Genomic DNA, 21848 nt, shown 5'->3' on the forward strand with positions numbered 1-21848 from the left:
CATATTTTAAAACAACTAGCCGATTCCCCTAGACAAAACGAGCATCCATCTAAGGGGAAAATGTGTTATGTACGGGTGAACCCCGCTTTAAGAGATAATTTTTTATAAATTGATCTGTGTTTGGCAGCACGGGCAGCAGAAGAGGTAAGCATGTTCACTCTTTTATAAGGAAAGCTTGACTGGGAAAGTCAAGCCTCGTACACACGACCAGTTTTCCCGGCAGGAAAACTGCCAGGAGAGCATATGGCCGGAAATCCTGGCCGTGTGTATGCTCCCTAGCAGTTTTCCCGTCTGGAAAACAGCCGGGAATCCCGATCGGAAAATTAGAGAACCCTACTCTCTATTTTCCCGTCGGGATTCCCGGCAGAGTGTTTCCTACCGAGAAAACCGCTTATCTGCAGGGTAACGAAACCGTGCATGCTCCATAACACTTCGACGCATGTGCGGTAGCATACAAAGATAGTGTGGGGTGTAGCAAGATGGCGGCGACGGAATCGAATGTGACGACATGCCGGTGTAGTGTCACAGTTTGCTGCCTATCGTAGAATGCTGCGGAAGTCACGTGGCGGCCAACTGCGCATGCGCTTCGCTCGGACGGCTCCCTCCGCTCGCTCGGCCTCCTGGCTCTTTTTTTTAACATCCTCCAATCCACGGGGATGTTAAGGAAAGAGCCTGGATGCCGACCCATGTTTCACTGGTGTGCACGGTCGTGAATCCATTGGAACGCATCGCATTTGCGTTTGGAACGCATCGCGCATGCGCAGTTGACCGCCACGTGACTTCCGGAGCATTCTAGGATAGGCAGCAAACTGTGACAATACACCGGCTCGTCATAGTCGATGACATCACTGCGTTCTTGCCATTCAAAAGAACGGCGGTTCTTTTGAGTGGCCGTCTGTATACACGGCTTTGCAAGGCAAGCTTGCCGGGAATCCCGTCAGGAAAACCAACGTTTTTTTTCCTGACGGGATTCCCGGCCGTGTGTACAGGGCTAAAGAGTTGCTTTAGGAAAATACATTTTCCATCATAGTGACACTTGCAACTTTGGTTCCTTGTGAAATGAATTACCCCTCAATTATAAAAAAGAAAGAGACAAAGCAGAGAATAACATTGTTGCCTAAGGTGATCATTCCCTTTTTGTCTTTTTAATTTTCTAAAAATGAAAGAAGAAATGTGATTGGTCACTTTTGTCTCAGAATTTGATCCCATTTTTTTTTCACCATTTCCAGTATTTCCAGTGGGAAGACAGAGCTAGATTCCCCCTTCTTGGGTCACTAGTTATTTAAGTCAAAGCCACTCCTGCTTCCTCTCTCCCCTCCCTGCACTGTCTTTACTTCGCATTCACTTCTGTCTGGACGCAACTCCAGCAGGCAACATGGAAAATCAAGTATTTTTGTCCTTCGCCTTCTACAGCACCCTCCTAATCCTGAAAATGTATACCTTGGCTATAATAACAGGGCAGATCCGGCTACGCAAAAAAGTAAGTCTCGCACTTTTTTTTTTTTTTTACGTAAATGCAGTATCCTTTTAAAGTAGATGTTTGAAAAACGTATCTATTGAGAAGCAGGGTTACATTTTCTGTGAATAGTTTGGAACACTTGAAAAGCCCCAGGGGGCTCATGAATGCAACTTTCAATTTTTTTCCAGCTTGGATCCATGTGCTAAAAAAGTCATTCCAAAAATTTGAAGGGGGGATTTGAAACAGCAAAGAAAAGAAAAGACGCAGCAGCAAGCGGTAGACAGCAGCTGTCTCTGTTATAGTCTTAGGCTGCTGTTTGTCACTTTGCGTGCCGATGATGGTAAATACAATGCTACTGATAGGAAGGGATGTCAACAACTAACTGGCAGAAAAAGCGCAGTCAGTGCTTGAGGTGAATGTGGGCTGCAGTGTGCGCTACGCAAAGGATTTAACCCTTTCAGGTACAGCTGTTTGCAGCACACCGTTGGTACCCAGCTGTTGAATTCACGCTTGGCACAGCATGCATGCCGGAATGTTATCAATGTGGCGGCCTGTCAATAAAGGGCGCAGGGGCGCCGCCTCCCACTCCAAAGTTTTAACACGTTAAAAACGATTAGTCATAGATATGATCATTTATTAACCACTTCACCCCCCCAGGTTTCACCCCCTTTATGACCAGGCCATTTTTTGTGATACGACACTGCGTTATTTTAACCACTTCAGCTCCGGAAGAATTTACCCCCTTCCTGACCAGAGCACTTTTTTCGATTCGGCACTGCGCCGCTTTAACTGACAATTGCGCGGTCGTGCGACGTTGCACCCAAACAACATTTGTGTGCTTTTTTCCCTCACAAATAGAGCTTTCTTTTGGTTGTATTTGATCACCTCTGCGGTTTAATTTTTTTTGCAGTATAAACAAAAATAGAGCGACAATTTTGAAAAAAAAGCAATATTTTTTACTTTTTGCTATAATAAATATCCCCACAAAATATATATACCGTATTTATCGGCGTATACCGCAGACTTTTTCCCCCTTAAAATCAGGGGAAAATCGTGGGTGCGCGATATACGCCAATACCCGCGCTGTGTTTGAACCGGCCGCCGACATATACCGAGCGCAGTACACTCGGGTACACTGGGCCAGGCTCGGCTCCGCTCGCGGTCACGCCCTGTGCCGCCTCCTAGCCTTTATGCGAGAGGAGCCAAGCGTGGCCGAGTGTACTGCGCTCGGTATATGTCGTCGGCGGTGTTCAAACACAGTGCGGGAAGCGGGGATCGGCTCAAGAACAGCGCAGAAGCGGGGAGGACACCACCAGGGCCGCAGACGGACACCGGACCGGAGAAGGCCGCCGATGGACGCCGGACAAGACACCAAAACTGTAAGTAATTAAAAAAAAGAAATTCCAGGAATTACCCTTCTACATTAGGGGTGCGCGCTTAACGCCGGTGCGCGCTATAGGCAGATAAATACGGTGTGTATATATATATATATATATATATATATATATATATATATATATATATATATATATATATATAAAATATGTCTTTCTCAGTTTAGGGCGATATGTATTCTTCTACATATTTTTGTAAAAAAAAAAAAAATCTCAATAAGCGTATATTGATTGGTTTGCGCAAAAGTTAAAGCTTTTACAAAATAGGGGATCGTTTCATGGCATTATTATTTTTTTTATTAGTAATGGTGGCGATCAGCTATTTTTATCGTGACTGCGGCATTATGGCGAACACATCGAACACTTTTGACACTATTTTGGGACCATTGTCATTTATACAAAGATCAGTGCTATAAAAATGCACTGATTACTGTGTAAATGACACTGGCAGGAAAGGGGTTAAACACTAGGGGGCGATGAAGGGGTTAAGTGTGTCCTAGGGAGTGATTCTAAGTGTGGGGGGGCTGGGCTACAAATAACACCACAGTGATCACTGCTTCCAATGACAGGGAGCAGTAGATCACTGTCCTGTCACTAGGCAGATCAGGGAAATGCCTTGTTTACATAGGAATCTCCCTGTTCTGCAGCTCCGTGACACGATTGCGGGAGACTGGCGGACATCGAGTCCTCGGGTCCTGTGGGCACGGTCCCGGAGCACGCGGCGGGTGCGTGCCCACACGCATATGCTCTGCTGCGTTAAAACAAGATGTATTGAATTAACATGCATTTCTAAAGTTAAACTGTACACTAGAGTGACTCTGTCAGTTTAATAAGATATCCAGATTAAAGTGACACTAAAGAAAGAATGTCCTTATTCTCCAAAAATAATCCATACACATCCACTACTTAAAGCGCTTTTTTTTTATAATCTGGAACCTGCTAAATAAAGCCATAATGTGCTTGTATGCATCACATACTAGCACATTATGTGACACTTCCCTTAGAATGAACCCTTCCAGTGGCGAGCTGTCACTGCTGACAAGGCTTCCATCTTCATCCGTCTTCCTTCCGGGTTTGCAGACACCGTCTGCATGAGTGGCCAGAGCGGTGCCAGCACAGGGATTTGTGTGTGTAAACACACAAATCTCTGTTCTATCAGGGGAGAGGAGACATATCATTTGTTCCTACTAAGTTCTAGTCACTCCCATCCCCATACAGTTAGAAACACACAGTAAGGAACACAGTTAACCCCTTAATCGTCCCCTAGCGTTAACCTCTTCCCTGCCAGTGACATTTAAACAGTAATCAGTGCAATTTTTTAACACTGATCGCTGTATAAATGTCAATGGTCCCAAAAATGTGTCAAAAGTGTCCGATCTGTCTGCTACAATGTTGCAGTACTGCTAAAAAAACACAGATTACCGCCATTACTAGTAAAAAAAAAAATCCATAAAGATGCCATAAATCTTTCCCATAGTTTGTAGACGCTATAACTTTTGCGCAAACCAATCAATATTAGCTTAGTGCGATTTTTTTAAACAAAAATATGTAGAAAAATATACTGTATATTGGCCTAAACTGATGAAGAAATTAATTGTAAAAACATTTTTGAGGATATTTATTATAGCAAGAGGTAAAAAATATTGTATTTTTTCCCCAAAATGTATGCATTTTTTGTTTATAGCGCTAAAAATAAAAATTGCAGAGGTAATCAAATACAACCAAAAGAAAGCTATATTTGTATGAAAAAAAAGACGCAAATTTTGATTGGGTACAACATTGCATGACAGCGCAATTGTCAGTTAAAGCAAGCAGTGCCAAATTGTAAAAAGTGCTCTGGTCAGGAAGGGGGTATAATCTTCCGGGGCTGAAGAGATTAATAATCAGTTTTCTTGTCTCCTTTTATTTTCCTCCCCGAACACCGGGACCTCTCCTTTTCCCCCTCATTTCCATTAGTTTGGAATGAGCAGTACACGTTAGATTGTGAGCTCTAATGAGCAGGGCTCTGATTTCTACTATAATAAATTGTACTGTAATTGTGCTGTCTGCCCTCATGTTGTAAAGAGCTGCGCAAATTGTTGGCGTTATAAAAATCCTATATAATAATAATAATGGACACTACAAATCCAATAGTCCCATTTTAGGAGTGAGCTAGAGAGCTACATTCCTACATACTATAGGACCATAGAGAAGGAACGTAGCCACCCTTTAACAGGAAGTCAAATCACAGCAGCTAAAAAATTGCGCAGTCGTGCAACGCTGTACCCAAATAAAATTGAAGTCCTTTTTTTTTTCCACAAATAGAGCTTTCTTTTGGTGGTATTTGATTACCTCTGCGGCTTTTGTTTTTTGCTCTATAAACAAAAAAAACAACAACAATTTTGAAAAAACAATATTTTTTACTTTCTGCTATAAAACATACCCAAATCTTTGTGTGCGGGATGCTGACACTAGACAAAGAGAGAGATCCGAGTTGCTGATTAGTAGGAATCACAGATCTCTCTCCCCCTGTCTGACAGAACGATAGACTGCCTTGTTTACATAAGCAGATCACCATTCTGTCATTCCCGAGAATGATGGCGGGTGGCCGGCGGTCATCGCGACTACAGGCCCCGCTGATTGGCTCCTGCTGTGTCCAATCACAGCAGGAGCGGGTCGCCAGCAGCGCACACGCCCTAGTCCAGGGAACACAAACAACATACAGGTACGTTGTTTTGTGCAGCCGGGCCGCCCTGCCGCAGTATATGTGTGGTGGGCGGTCCGTAAGTAGTTAAAGTTCCCTGCATTAGAAAAGGCATGTTTTGTTGTATCAAAACTTGCTTTGTTGCATGAAAATGCGTGTCAAGTAGAAATCCCATTATTTCATATCTGAATTATTATTATTATTATACAGAATGTACAGTAAAGTGGCGGTGCATCCATTAGGGGTACAAGGGCGCCACCCCCTCTCTTCAGCCACCCCCTCTGTGTAGTATGGATAGATTCATGCATTGCATGAATCTATCCATGGCTGCTGTAGCCACCCCCTATTCAGGCGTCCAGCCCCTTTTCAGGCACCGGGTTTATGAATTACAGGGGCGGGGGGGGGGGGGTGTTTTTAAAGCACCTGATTAGAGCCAATAGGCGTCAAAAAAGTTGACCTGTGAGCGCAAACCATTGCGCTCACAGTGCACCCAGGTGTGTTAGCAAAGCAAATGAATATTTGCTTTACTAAGGCCTCGTACAGACGAGGGGATCTCCGCTGGAAACGGTCCGGACACATGGCTTGTACACACCATCGGATCAAAATCCGCGCGGAATACATCCGCGGTGACGTGTCGCGCCGTCGCCACGACGATGACGCGGCAACGTGCGCGACGCTAGGAGGTAAGTACTTCCACGCATGCGTCGAATCATTACGACGCATGCGAGGGAGGGGAGCGGACGGATTGATCCGGTGAGTCTGTACAGACGACCGGATCAATCCGCTGGACACGATTCAAGCGGATAGATTTCTTAGCATGCTAAGAAATTTCTATCCGCTTGAAATCGATCGGCCGGACGAATCTCTGCGGATAAATATCCGCTAGGCCGTACAGACGACCGGATTTGTCCGCTGGAACTGATCCGCGGATCAATCCCAGCGGATAGATCCGGTCGTGTGTACGAGGCCTAACACAGAACTGCCTCTCAGCCAATAACTACAGGAAGAAGACGCGCATGGAGGATATAGAAGCCATCACCGTGCTACCCGGGATGGGATACAGCTCGCCGCCTGACCCACCATGATGGGGTAAGTGCTGGACAGACAGCGAGCGGGTGGGTGGGGGGCATAGTTGGCTGCATATTATGGGCACAGAGGCTGTAATTGATGGGGTAAAGTTGGCTGCATTTTGCTGGGCACGGTGGCTGCATATTATGGGCACAGAGGCTGCAATTGATGGGGCACAGTTGGCTGCATTTGCTGGGCACAGAGGCTGCATATGATGGGCACAGAGGCTGCATATGATGGGCACAGAGGCTGCATATGATGGGGCACAGTTGGCATCATATGATGGGCAGAGTGGCTGCATTTGCTGGACACATTTGGCTGCATAGGGTGGGCACAGTGGCTGCATATGATGGGCACAGTGGCTGCATTTGATGGTACAGTAGCTGCATATGATGGGCACAGTGGCTGCATATAATGTTTTTGTTACAGTATTTTTCAGAATTTTGCAGTTCAATTGCGCCCCCCCAACAATTTTGAGCACCAGCCGCCACTGGTACAGTATATAGTACCAACTGTTTGCGCAACGCTTTACAACACGGGGGCAGACAGTACAATTACAATACAATTCAATACAGGAGGGATTAGCGGATCCATTAGAGCTTACAATTTAGAGCTTACAATTTAATAGGGAGGGTCAAGTGATACAAAAGGTAATAACTGTGGGGAAGGAGCTGATGGAGAAAATAAAAGTTATTAGGTGGAGGCAGGATAAGCTTCTCTGAAGAGAAGGGTTTTTAAAGTGGTTGTAAACCCTTTACAACCACTTTATGCTACAGGTAAGCCTATATTAAGGCTTACCTGTAGCTACCCAGATATCTCCTAAACCTGCACTATGTGCCGTTGCTTCAGTCCGTGTGCCATTACGGCTCACATGCGCATGCGTGGGAGTGACGTCATTGCGGCTTGAGGTAGGAAGTTCCATAGAATAGGAGAGGTTCTGATGGAAGGAATTGAGCAAGATGATCAATCAGAAATTCATACAAACGTTATTTCTGATAGCAAAGTCACAACCAGTAGAAAATATATATCCAACACCTTTTGGGGGGCAAGCTTGCTTGTTAAAAATCCAACAACTGTTGTGTAACCTCCAAGCCTGAAACCTTTCAGAGACACAGGTGGGTATGTGAAATGTAGTGTCTGTGTAGTAGCGTTGCAGATATCCTATCTGGCTGGTTCACATCTATGTGATTAAATCCAGGGGAGGAGCTACCTTGAGGACGTCACCCGCTGCCATCCTGTGCATAGGTTTGCACAAACGAAGTAACAGCGATCCACCATCACTGGCGCTCTACATGCCTGTTTTCATGCTTATATATGCAGCAACACATGTGAGTGCACATCTTATCTAATAAACAGTCTTTTAAGAGTGGTAAAATAGAGCACTTAGATTTATTTTTCCCTATATCATCCGGTTGGTACGTCCTATCTGATTGGTTATCCCTGATTTCTCTCTTGTGGAGACATGAGCTGGTTTGACTTCCTGGTAATTTAGGGGTCCATCCCATTTGGTGAGTGCTCATCTTCTGGCCGGTGGAGGGATTGTCACTCATCACACAGAGAGGATTGAAGTCACCCCTCTCACGTGGTTTTCATCATTATCTTTTCTGGGACTTGTGGTTCCTTATAGGATTGGTTGTTTTATAACCGATGGACATTACAGACATTGCGCTGCACATATTTTTATCTTTACATAAATACAGCCTTACGCTTATCTCTTTGGTGACCATGTTGCTTTCCATCTCTCCATTCCATGGCTGTAGCCTCTCTTTGGCATTTGACACTTCAGGAAGTGTCAAATGTCTGTAAACTCTGCCATGCACTGTGGTTCTGTTCTCCCTATGTCATTGCTTAGTGTGGTAATGCTGTAGGGGATAAGAGGATGGAGCGTGTAGCTCGGTACCCATAGGCATCTAACACTCCTGTAAAGCCTCATACACAGGATAGGTTAACCAGAGGACAAACGGTCTGAAGGACCGTTGTCATAGGTTAACCCGATGAAGCTGACTGATGGTCCGTCACACCTACACACCATTGGTTAAATAACCGATCTTGTCAGAATGCGGTGACGTAAAACACAACGACGTGCTGAAAAAAACGAAGTATAATGCTTCCAAGCATGCGTCGACTTGATTCTGAGCATGTGTGGGTTTTTAACCGATGGTCGTGCCTACTAACGATCGGTTTTGACCTATCGGTTAGGAATCCATCGGTTAATTTTAAAGCAAGTTGGCTTTTTTTTATCCTATGGTTAAATAACCTATGGGGCCCACACACGATCAGTTTTGACCGATGAAAACGGTCCTGCAGACCGTTGTCCTCTGGTTAACCAATCGTGTGTACGAGGCTTTAGTGTCAAATGCTAAAGACAATGATGAAGGCTACAGCAATAAATGAATACTGTACCTTGCAGAGAACTGTAAATTCAGCATGGCTGCTTTGCCCGGTTGCCTTTTATGATACTTCTATGATTACTATACTTCCTCTGCAGTAAATGATTGCATTATATCTCTGGGAAAAGCTTAAAATGCAACCAAACAGTACGGCACAACAAATGCACTGTAACATGGCACAGACAACCTGCCAACATGTTGGGTCTTGTAGTTGGTCAATAATAAGAGATTCATGGATTGTCTATGACGTTCTCAGACAAAACATTTCAGTGATATATCTACCCCTTGAACATTCTCTACAAATTATGAAATGTTTGAAACTATAGACAGGTTGCAGGAAAGAAAATCTATCAATTCAGCCCGCAGTGCTTATGTGTTGTCCCGGCAAGGATAACGCTCAGTGCTTATTGCTAGCGGTTTTAGCTGCTGGAAACAATCGCATGAAAAACCTGTCATACAGGTTGTACCCAAGTTGATTGACCTTGACTTGGGTACAAATGAGCCTGCCCATACATGGTTTGAATCTTGGCTGGTCCCTGCTGAACCGGCTGCGATCCAAACAGTCTATGGGCAGCTTAAGCCTAAAATATCTGTGCTACTTTCTTGCTATTTTTTTGTGTGAAACAAACCACATTTATGTAGCGCCCCCTTACTTTCAGTACGGGTGCTACGCTAAAGTTAGTGGGGAATGGGAGGGTTAGTTACTCCCATTCATAATTTGTGGAAATTTGGGTTGTTGCCAATTTTAGAATTTTTCCTGTAGGTCAGTCTGCGCTCCAGGGGTGCGTTATCACCCCTGGGCGGCAGTTGGCGCTAGAGGGATTCTGACAGACCCACCTTTCCCAGCAGCCAATCAGAGGAGTTCTTCCCTTGTTGGGCATGCTGGGAGGGGATATATCTGTGGTAACCGCCTTTGGCGGGATGTTCTGTGCGGGGCCCGAGTTCCCGGTGCGGTACCCACTTTCAGGGTGCGCGCATCCATGGGCCCCGCCACCGTGGCCTGCTTCACCGAGGTCATGCACCATGCGGAGCCTTATCCTAGCGACAAGAGGGGCCCCAGCGTCTTGCTGGGTCCCAACCTTCTTCTGAGAGGATCCTAAGCTGGGAGCTGTGCGATGGGGGATCGGCTCGGGGAGAACCTAGAACTAGAGGTTACCCAGGAGGCCTAGACGAACCATCGGGGATCCAGTCACCACACTGCATGACAGGTATGCTTACGCTGTCAGTGGGTGACATTATCTGAACTAACTGGGAGGATTCGCTAAACCTAATCTCACAAATCTCAAATTGTCAAGCCTGTGGCAGAGGCCTGTTTCCTCCCAGTGATCTGTAAGTGGCGCTCCAGGTGCCAGGCCTGTGATAATTGCCTGTCCGGGGGGCACTTTACCCACCCTGATTGGGCTGGCGATGAGCCGAGTTACATTATTGCTGAAAGCAGGCTTGCTCTCTTTTCACATCCAAGGCCTGATACTAAAAGTTCTCTCTCTACGCTCATCAACCTTTCTCTATTGTGTGCCATGTTGATGTTGGCCATGTTGGGCCTTGGAATAAAGCATTGAAAACTCAGTTAATTGTCTGGACACCTGTTCTTCATTCACACTCACGGATATCACCCCTAGACCAAGCCAAGAAGGTAACTCAATGTGCCGATCCCAAACTAATCAGCGGCTCCTTCGGGGGTGAGCGCTACATTTAGATTCAAGCCTCGTACATACTACAATTTTTTTTCCAACCGCTAGGTTGAACGAAAAAAACCTGACAGTTCAGGTTGGAGCTTCTGTACCAACAATCCAATGTTAGTGCAGTGATCTCTCCTGCTGAGTTATTGTGTTCTGACAAGGGGACACCATTGGCTGGGAGCACTAATCGGGAGCTGGACAGTAGACCTCCTTTATTTGGTCTTGCCCCTTGCTGGCCGAATGGACTGGCTGCAGTAAACTTAACAGGGGTTTTAACCCTTTTATTATTACATTGAAACTTAAAGCTGAAGTCTAAATATAGCAATGTTTACCAGCTAGGACCAGTGTAAGTATTGTATGTATGTGGCATACCTGGTCGATCCCTGCTGCTTACTGAACCCAGGAGGTTGCCCACTTTGCAATTTAGAAAACAAAATGTGTTTTTTCAATAAATGTAAAATGTTCTCTGATTTAATGAGGTGGAGATTGTGACAAAACCAGTCCACATATCCACCTCATCTAATCAGAGAATGCTTTGCATTCAGTAATAAAATGCAAAGTGTTCTCATAATGGAGGCTGGAAACTACTAGAAATCACCGGAGAATCTATACCTACTAATGTGATTTCAAGCTTGAATGGGGTTCCCACAGAATAGCACATTAACCAATGTAACTATGTAAAAATGCCAGATCTAAGCTAAATCTTTTAAGGCTAAGTTCACCTTTTATATAAATTGACCCATGCAAAAAATAATATTTTTAGTTGTCCTCAACGAAGAAGGCTTATGCCTTTGCTGTAGCTCATGTCTTGGAAATAAGCCAGGAAGTAGAAATGTAAACATTGGAAATATTTCAGCTATGGTTGACAGAAAAGGCCTACAGGTCTGGTATTTGCAATAAAAAATATTTTTACAAATGGCACAGTGTATTTTAAACTACAGTGGAGACCCTTGTCTACATGGACCAGTTTATGAAAATGGTGACCAAAAAACAAAAAAGGTTTTAGCTTGAGATACACTTTTAAAGAGAGTGGGGTAGATTCACGTACGGGCGCGCATAGTTACGGCGGCGCAGCGTTTCGTATTTACGCTATGCCGCAGTAACTTACAGGAGCAAGTGCTGTATTCACAAAGCACTTGCTCCGTAAGTCGCGGCGGCGTAGCGTAAAAGGGGCCGGCGTAAGCGCGTAATTCAAATGTGGAAGGGGGCGTGTTTTATGTAAATTTATGATGACCTGACGTGATTGACGTTTTGTACGCATGCGCCGTCCGTGTACATATCCCAGTGTGCATTGCTTCCAAGTACGGCGCAACGACGTATTGGTTTAGACGTGAACGTAAATTACGTCCAGCCCTATTCGCGAACGACTTACGCAAACAACGTAAATAATTCAAATTTCGCAGCGGGAACGACGTCCATACTTAACATTGGCTGCGCCTCCTAATAGCAGGAGCAGCCTTACGCATGAAAAAGCTTTTACGCAAACGACATAAAAAACTATCGCCGGGCGCACGTACGTTTGTGAATTGGCCTATCTAGGAAATTAGCATATTCTACGCCGACAACAACGGAAGCGCCCCTAGCCGCCGAAGTTATATTCCACACAGTTCTACGCCGCCGCAATCAAGTTACGTCGGTGGAGGAAGCCTATTTTTTCAGCGTAACTGCCTTTGAGAATCGGCGTAACGCTACGCAAGCGCGGATTTCAAATTATGGCGGCGTATCTGGAGATACGCCGCTGCAAAATGTATGTGAATCTACCCCAGTGATGGTGAGCATACAAATAATGACAGTTTCTTGTTTCCTGCAAATGTTTTCCAGCACACTGAATTGCTTCCCATCAGTTCCATAGTTAAAGGGGTTGTAAAGGAATGTTTTTCCCCTAAATTTTCCTTTACCTTAGTGCAGTCCTCCTTCACTTACCTCATCCTTCCATTTTGCTTTTAAATGTCCTTATTTCTTCGGAGAAATCCTCACTTCCTGTTCTTCTGTCTGTAACTCACCACCGTAATGCAAGGCTTTCTTCCTGGTGTGGAGAAAGCCTCTTGAGGGGGGAGGGCGCGAGCAGGAGTGTCAGGACCACTAACACACAGCTCCTTTCTCTATCTGCAAAGTAGAGAGTGTACTGACTTGCCTGCTCGCCCCCTCCTCGCTCAAGAGGCTTTCTCCACACCAGGGAGAAAGCCTTGCATTACGGTGGTGAGTTACAGACAGAAGAACAGGAAGTGAGCATTTCTCAGAAGAAATTAGGACATTTAAAATTGAAGGATGAGGTAAGTGAAGGAGGACTGCACAAAGGTAAAGGAAGCTATTTAGGGGGGGGGGGGGAAATCCTTTAAACCCCTTTAAAGCCACCCTGTGATAAAAAAATACACGTTGGAAAGAAGACCTATAGTTGCCTGTGCCACCAACTCTTCAAGACTTATAATGCCTGGAAAATTCTCTTTATCTAACACACTTGCAGAACAATCATATTTGTGATCTCCAGCTGAGCACTATAGACCCTTCCTGTGGCCCATACATGCATATGACCGTATGTGCACAACACAGTGGTGATGAAGGGACTAACATATGGAACCACATGGTGAACCAGCAATCTGACACTCCCAGCAGGTTGTCGGATTAAGAGGATTCTCCAGGCACCGTGGTTCTTACAAAGAGCAAAGATAAATGGTACAGAAGGCAGGAGAGGTAAGTATAGTCTTTCTTAAAGTGGATGTAAACCCACTTTTTTTTTAAATTAAGGCTTGCACCATGTACAGTATAGGATTTCATGTCATCTGTGCCCAGTCTTGCCACGAAGAGTTAATCCAGCTCTAAACAATCCTCTTATCTTTTTTCAGTGAGATAAAAACTGACACACAGAGAAATAGTAGTCAGTTCTTCCCCCTTGCTGTGAGTGACAGGTGCTTTACATATCTCATGCACCAGTGTGAGAGAGGCATTCTGTGTACTTCAGATCCCCTCCTCCTTTCTTCTCAAGCTCTCCCAGGATTGGCTGCTCCACACCTCAGCATGATTGGGCATGCTGAAGTCATGTGGTGACTTTTCTGGGTTTTGACTGGATGTTCGTGATCATAGCAGAAGTTCAGTGTAAGGCCCCATACACACGGGAGGATTTATCCACGGATACGGTCCAGCGGACCGTTTCCACGGATAAATCCTCTCGAGGATTTCCGCGGATTTCTATGCGATGGAGTGTACACACCATCGCATTGAAATCCGCGCCGAAATCCTCTGGCGATGACGTGTCGTCGCCGCGATTATGACGCGGCGACGCTGTCATATAAGGAATTCCACGCATGCGTCGAATCATTACGACGCATGCGGGGGATCCCTTCCGACGGTATGGATCCGGTGAGTCTATACAGACCAGCGGATCCATCCGTTGGGATGGATTCCAGCAGATAGATTTGTTTGGCATGTCAGCAAATATTCGATCTGCTGGAATCCATCCCAGGGGAGAAATATCCGTGGAAACAGATCCGCTGGAGTGTACACACCATAGGATCTATCCGCTGAAACCCATTTGCTGGGATTTTTCAGCGGATGGATTCTATCGTGTGTATGGGGCCTAAGAAATAGACAGGAGAAAATGCATGGTGACAAGGGGAGTGTAGAGGTGGGAGGGAGTCTACTGACATCACAACTCCACCCACGAGCTTCGGACAAAGACCCGCCCACAGAATCTGCAGTTTTTGGGTCTCATAACAGACAGAGGGGAGACATCTGACAGCTTAGAATACATGCAGAAGGCATGCAGATCCTTATAGATAACCACTATGGCAGTAGTTTATAAAGGAGGAGAGTGGGTTTAAATCCACTTTAACTGCCTATTTTTTTGCAACATGAGTTCTTGCACAGGACTTTTCACATGTGTAGAAATTGGATAGAAAAAGTAGGGTAAAGACTGGCAATTTTGACAAAGACATAGATCATACATTGGTTTACCTATGACCGAAGTATGGCTGACCACAGGGCCATCTTAATAGCATCATGGGCCCCTGGGCAAAGTGATTTACTGGGGCCCCTACCAGCCTGCCCTAATTTACGCACCTACTTTCAAGAAATAAAGTATAGTTGATAGAATTAAACATATATTAATTAGTACTTTCAATAAAATCGATTTTACAAAAGGAAAACATTCCATAAATCAAAGACTAGTCAACACAAAGGGCACAGTACAAGAGGGGTCAGGAGGGCACAATACTGGGCTCAGGAGGACACAGTATAGGTTCTGGGATGTTTCCCCGGGATACAACCATATCGGAACAGTTTAGTTAAAAGCATGACTGTCCCAGAAAATCCGGGACAGTTGCCAAGTATGATGTAATGCAAGATTATTGTGGGGCCCCCATGTTCCTGGGGCCCTTGGGCAGTGCCCAGGAGTGCCTTTGCATTAGGCTGACCATAGACGAGAGATAGTTATTAGATCCTACTGCCAAATAGCTTTATTACAAAAATCTCTCCATAAACATGCCTGATCGTTTCTGCAGTCCACCTTCTTCTCCATTCCCCACTAGTAGGGATCAGCCGAAACCCCCCTGGTTCAGTTCGCAGCAGAACATGCGAACAGGCAAAATTACACCGTTAAAGTCTATGGGACAGGAACGTGAAAAATCAAAAGTGCTAATTTTAAAGGTTAATATGCCTGGGTCCTGCCCCAGGGGACATGTATCAATGCAAAAAAAGTTTTAAAAACTAACGTTTTTTCGGGGAGCAGTGATTTTAATAATGCTTAAAGTGAAAAAATAAAAGTGAAATATTCCTTTAAATTTCATACCTGCGAGGTGTCTATAGTATGCCTGTAAAGTGGTGCATTTTTCCCAAGTTTAGAACAGTCCCTGCACAAAATGTAATTTCTAAAGGAAAAAAAAGTTATTTAAAACTACAATGAATTGTTGGGTCCCAGCAATACAGATAAAAGTCATTGAAAAAAATGGCATGGGTCCCCCCCAGTCCATTATCCCGAACCAACATTGTAAAAAAAAATGCATGAGGGTCCCAAGTTCCATAACAGGCCCTTTAGGTCTGGTATGGATTTTAAGGGGAACCCCGCACCAAAATGAAAAAAAAATGCCGTGGGTTCCCCCCCAAAAATACATACCAGACCCTTATCCGAGCAGGCAACCTGGCATGTCACAGGAAAAGAGGGGGGTGAGAGAGCACCCCCCCTCCTGAACCGTACCAGGCCACATGCCCTCAACATAGGGAGGATGTCCCCATGTTGATGGGGGACAAAGGCCTCATTCCCACAACCCTTGCCCAGTGGTTGTGGGGGTCTGCGGGCGGGGGGCTTATTGGAATCTGGAAGCCCCCTTTAACAAAGGGGACCCCCAGATCTCAGCCCCCCCTATGTGAATAGGTAAGGGGGTACATTGTACCCCTATCATTTCACCCCAAAAAATGACAAAAATGTTAAAAAACACAGTAGACAACTTGGGACAAGTCCTTTATTAAAAAAAATAAAAAAATTCCAGCGATGTAATTTATTCTCGAATAGAGGATACGGAGATAAAAAAAAAGCTGACACAATCCGCCTCCATGGGAGGTGCCTGCCGAATGACGCTACACCCGCTGTAACAGCTCTTAAATACCTGAGGGCGGGGTGGCCCCTCACCCTCTGACGCAACGGGGAAACACCGCAGGGGTACCCAGTGACATGTACGGGTGACCCCGCACCCCTCTGACGCAATGGGAGACACCGTTAACAAGCGAACACCCGATGTTCAAGTTGAACTTACGTTCGACTCGAACATCGGACTCATACCAATTTAACCACTTTAAACCAGCATTGGATTAAAAAGTCAACCTAGAACCCACAGTTTCAATCACTTCATGGTTTTGGACACTTTTAAAGCAGTTTGCAATTGCTATCAGTATAGCCAACATTTGAAGGATATCTAAAAGCAAGAACAAAACATGTTTAAATTGCAGTGTACCACTCAAGCTTAGCAGCTACTTAGGCCGGGTTCACATATGCTGCGGCCGTGGTTCACAGCAGGGGGTCCGGTGCGTCCCCGTTCATCGATTTAGGTGCAAATAAGGTCAGAAATGTTGCCTAAATTCGCACCTGAATCGTAACCAAAGACGCACAGAACCTTTTTTAAATGCGGACCGCGGACGCCGACGGCGCTGTGTGAACAGGATCCATTGAGAGCCGCTTACACTCTCCTCTTATAAGAAATTGGATCATGCGAAACTTACATCCAATTTGCATATGTGTGAATCTGGGCTTTTTTCAAACTATTTTGGTTTATTTTTACCTGCTAATCCTTCCAGTAAGGTAACAACGCTCACAAGATTTCCGGCAGGATCAACTGAAATGTTTTTGCACTTATTAAACAGACCCATCAGTATGCAATAATATATTTTAGGGTGGATTCACACCTATGCAGTTTTAGTGCTTTTTGCATTTTGCAGATTTTCACTACAGTCCATTAATTATGGTTTTCTATGGAACACGTTCTGTAATGCAAATCTGCAAAATGCAAAAAGCACTAAAAATGCATAGATGTGAATCCAGCTTAAGGCCCCTTTCACACTGGGGCGGGAGGCGCGGTGGCGGTACAGCGGCGCTATACCGTCGGAATTGCAGCGGGATTTGGCCGCTAGCGGTGCGGTATTAACCTCCGCTAGTGGCCGATAAAGGGTTAAGAGGCGCATTGCGGGCGGTATTAGCGCGGTTTCCCATTGTTTTGCTCCTCTCACCGCTCCAAAGATGCTGCTTGCAGGAGATTTTTTTTATCTCTTGCCAGCGCATCGCCTCAGTGTGAAAGCCCTCCGGCTTTCACATTGAGGTTGCTGGGCAGGAGTTTTTCAGGCGGTATTTAGGCGCTATTTTTTATTTTTAGAGCTGTACCGCCTGAAAAACTCCTCAGTGTGAAAGAGGTCTTAGGCCGGATTCACACTAGTGTGGTGCGAATTCCAGCTCTGTTATCTCTGCAGAGAGATAAGAGAACTGTTCAGCGGATCATCTCCATTTTAGCTGCGAATTTGGAGACCTGGGAGAGGGGAGGGGGGAAGTGTATTGAGGTGAATGAGAGAAATCCTGAAGAGAAATTAACACATCTGCAAATTAAATATGTGCCCATAGAAGATTTGCACCTGAGCCGCACTGCAATGCCTAGAAAACGCACACGTTTTTTCGGCAATGCGCAGTTAAAATGCATCGCACGTATGTGAACCAGCCTCATTGAAATCTATGTATTTTATAATGTTGTGCAAATTGGATGTGGTTTAAAGCGGGAGTTCACCCAATTATATATTTTTTTCTCTTTTCCCCTTAGATGGATGCTCGTTTTGTCTGGGGGAATCGGCCTGTTGTTTTAAAATATGAGCTGTACTTACCGTTTTCGAGATGCATCTTCTCCGTCGCTTCCGGATATGGGTCTTCGGGAGCGGGCGTTCCTTCTTGATCGACAGTCTTCCGAGAGGCTTCCGACGGTCGCATCCATTGCGTCACTAGTAGCCGAAAGAAGCCGAACGTCGGTGTGGCTCTATACTGCGCCTGCGCACCGACATTCGGCTTCTTTCAGAAAATCGTGACGCGATGGATGCGACCGTCGGAAGCCTCTCGGAAGACTGTCAATCACAATAGGAACGCCCAGTCCCGCAGTCCATACCCGGAAGCGGCGGAGAAGATGCATCTCGTAAACGGTAAGTCGGGATCATATTTTAAAACAACTAGCCGATTCCCCTAGACAAAACGAGCGTCCATCTAAGGGGAAATAGTGTCATGTGCGGGTGAACCTTCGCTTTAAGCCGCAACCAATTTGCATAGGTGTGAACCCGGCCTAACAGACCAAAAGGGACCAAACAAAAGAAGTACATTTTTTAGGGTTTACATACCCTTAAGACTCCATTCACACTAATGCGTTTTTTGATGCATTTTGCAGAAATGCATTGAAATTTTTAAACATAGTTTCCTATGGAACATGTTCACATCAATGCTTTTTTGTGCCTCTGCGTTTTTGGAAAGGGTCAGGGACTTTTTTTCCCGCAAAAAGCAGCGTTTTGCATGTAATAGAATTCAATGGACCTGCATCCAAAATGCAAGTACCCTGTTTTGCCGCGATTTTGCCTCAATTTGCAGTTTGCGTTCATTTTTTAACCTGTTTATAGCTGGTTGTTAAAGGAAATGTAAAAAAATTAAAATTGACAGCTAAAAAAAATTAAAATTAATACAAAAAAACTGAAAGTGCAAATCGCGGTAGAATCGTGGTAAAAACGCATGTCGAAAAACTTGCTGCGTTTTTTGACACTCGTTTTTTACTGCAATTTGCGTTTTTTTTTTTTTTTTTTTTACAGATTTAAATTTTTTTAGCCAGCAATTTTATTTTTTTTACATTCCCTTTAGTAACCAGCTATAAACAGGTTAAAACGCAAACAGCAAATCGCGTCAAAAACGCGTTTTGGATGCGGGTCCATTGAATTCTAATACATGCAAAAGGCTGCTTTTTGCTGGAAAAAAAGTCCCCGACCCTTTCCAAAAACGCAGAGGCACAAAAAAGCATTGATGTGAACATGTTCCATAGGAAACCACGTTAAAACATTTCCCTGCATTTCTGCAAAAAGCATAAAAAAACGCATTTGCGTGAATGGAGCCTAAGGCCTGTGTACACTGGTATTTTGACGCGAAGGTTGTATGCTCTGAAAGAAGTGCCGGCTCCAGTCCAGTACCCCCTTCAAAAATATTTTTGTAAGCATTTAAATACCCCACTTGACATTAGATAGTGAAATAATTGGCAGTTCCGATTTTCAGGAAACCTAAGCAGGAAAGTCCTGAATAGCTTACATTTAATGGCCCCTTAAGTGCCAGTATTAACAAAGAATGGGTTACTCTTGTTTTGTCATATGCCTGGGTGACCCCTATGGCTTTAGTGAGAAGAGAGTTAAAGCATCAGTGCTAATTATGTTACCTTTATTAAAGTGTATCTAAACCCAACACACATGGGGTTTGTTTAAAAAACTGGAGAGTGCAAAATCCGGTGTAGTTGTGTATGGTAGCCAATCAGCTTCTCCCTTCAGCTATTCATTTAGGGCCAGATTCACGAATATCTACGGCGGCGTAACGTATCCCCTTTACGTTACGCCGCCGCAAGTTTTCGGTGTAAGTGCTTGATTCACAAAGCACTTGCCTGTAAACTTGCGGTGGCGTAGCGTAAAGCCGTCCGGCGCAAGCCTGCCTAATTCAAATGGGGTGTGTACCATTTAAATTAGGTGCGTTCCCACACCGAACGTTCTGCGCATGCTTTGCGCGAAATTACGGCGCCCCGACGTGTTTTTTGAATGGCGACGTGCGTAACGTACTTTCGTATTCCCGGAACTTACTCAAAAAAATTTAAAAAAATAAAATTTGACGCAGGAACGACGGCCATACTTTAACATGGATGGTGTAATTTTACACCATCTAAATAGCACTCTTAACTTTACGACGCGAAAAACCGACGTAAGAGAATGCGACGAACGCGCGTACCTTCGTGGATCGCCGTAAACAGCTCATTTGCATACCCGACGCTGGAAAACGACGCAAACTCCACCCAGCGGCTGCCGGAAAATGACACCTACGATCCGAAGGCGTACGAAGCCGTACGCCTGTCGGATCTTTGCCAAAAAACGTCGTATCTTGGTTTGAGGATTCCAAATCAAGATACGACGCGGAAAATTTGAAAATACGCCGGCGTATCAGTAGATACGCCGGCGTATTACTGCTGTGAATCTGGCCCTAAGTCTTTGACAATAAAACCTGGAAGCTGTTTCTATGCGGAGCTGCAAAATATTTAGCAATCCCCAGTATTAGTAAATCAACCTCATTACACGAATATGTTGTTGCACATATTCCTGTAATGCTTTTTTTTTTTTTTCATATGTCCTGCTTTCAATTAAATCAAGGTGTAGGCACTTCCTTCCCTAGGGTGACGACACTTAACCACTTCAATACCGGGCACTTTCACCCCTTTCCTTCCCAGGCCAATTTTCAGCTTTCAGCTCTCTCGCACTTTCACTGACAATTGCGCGGACATTGTACCCAAATACATTTTATATCATTTTGTACACACAAATAGAGCTTTATTTTAGTGGTATTTATTGACTACTTAGTTTTTTATTTTTTGCGATATAAGTGAACATTTTGAAAAGAAACAAGAATATTTTCTACTTTCTATTTTAAAAGAAATCGAATAAAATCAAATTTTGTCATACATTTAAAGCGGGGGTTCACCCTTAGAGGGCACTTTTTAGCCTTAGATTCCTGCTCGTTTTGTCTAGGGGAATCGGCTATTTGTTTTAAAATATGAGCCGCACTTACCCGTTTACGAGATGCATCCTCTCCGTCGCTTCCGGGTATGGGCTGCGGGAATGGGCGTTCCTTCTTGATTGACAGTCTTCCGAGAGGCTTCCGACGGTCGCATCCATCGCGTCACGATTTTCCGAAAGAAGCCGAACGTCGGTGCGCAGGCGCAGTATAGAGCCGCAACGACGTTCGGCTTCTTTCGGCTACGAGTGACGCGATGGATGCGACAGTCGGAAGCCTCTCGGAAGACTGTCAATCAAGAAGGAACGCCCGCTCCCGAAGACCCATACCCGGAAGCGACGGAAGAAGATGCATCTCGAAAACGGTAAGTACTGCTCATATTTTAAAACGAATAGCCGATTCCCCTAGACCAAGCGAGCAGGAATCTAAGGGGTGAACTCCCGCTTTAAGCCAAAATGTATTCTGCTGCATGTCTTTGGTAAAAAAATGCTGATAAGTGTATAATAATTGGTGTGATCACGGACATATGTACGCAGATGATCATGTACAGATGTGTGCAGATGATCACTGACAACTTCCATGTGAGGAGAAGAGAGCTGATCGCCTAGCAACCTGCTCTCTATTTGCATCACATGATGGCTGTGATTGGACACAGCCGTCATGTGATCAGGATGGCCAGTCACAGTGCTCTCCTGCCGTTATGAGATGCGCCGTGCCTGGGTGACACAAACGCATTGGGATCGCGCTGCTGCGCGGGAATGCGCATGCGTGATCCTTCTCCTTCTGAAGGACGTTCCTGAAAAGTCCACTCAGAAGGAGGAAGTGCCCACCCGGCTGTATATGTGCAGTGGCCGGGTGGGAGGTGGTTAAAGTAGAACAGAGGGTAACACTTTTTTTTTATATTTTGGATAGAGTAAAGG

General features: G+C 45.0%; 1 protein-coding gene across 1 annotated transcript in view; it reads left to right on the forward strand.

Moving 5' to 3' along the window:
* Nucleotides 1–1281: 1281 nt before the first annotated feature.
* The window catches only part of PTGES (prostaglandin E synthase), a 121852-nt gene continuing 101285 nt past the window's right edge, over nucleotides 1282–21848 (forward strand). The window contains exon 1 of the mRNA XM_040324671.1: nucleotides 1282–1480. Within this exon, the coding sequence (XP_040180605.1) occupies nucleotides 1376–1480 (105 nt within the window). The 5' untranslated portion in view covers nucleotides 1282–1375. The remainder of the gene's footprint in view (nucleotides 1481–21848) is intronic.

The sequence above is a fragment of the Rana temporaria genome, chromosome 9 (assembly GCF_905171775.1).
Source record: "Rana temporaria chromosome 9, aRanTem1.1, whole genome shotgun sequence".
Classification (NCBI taxonomy): domain Eukaryota; kingdom Metazoa; phylum Chordata; class Amphibia; order Anura; family Ranidae; genus Rana; species Rana temporaria.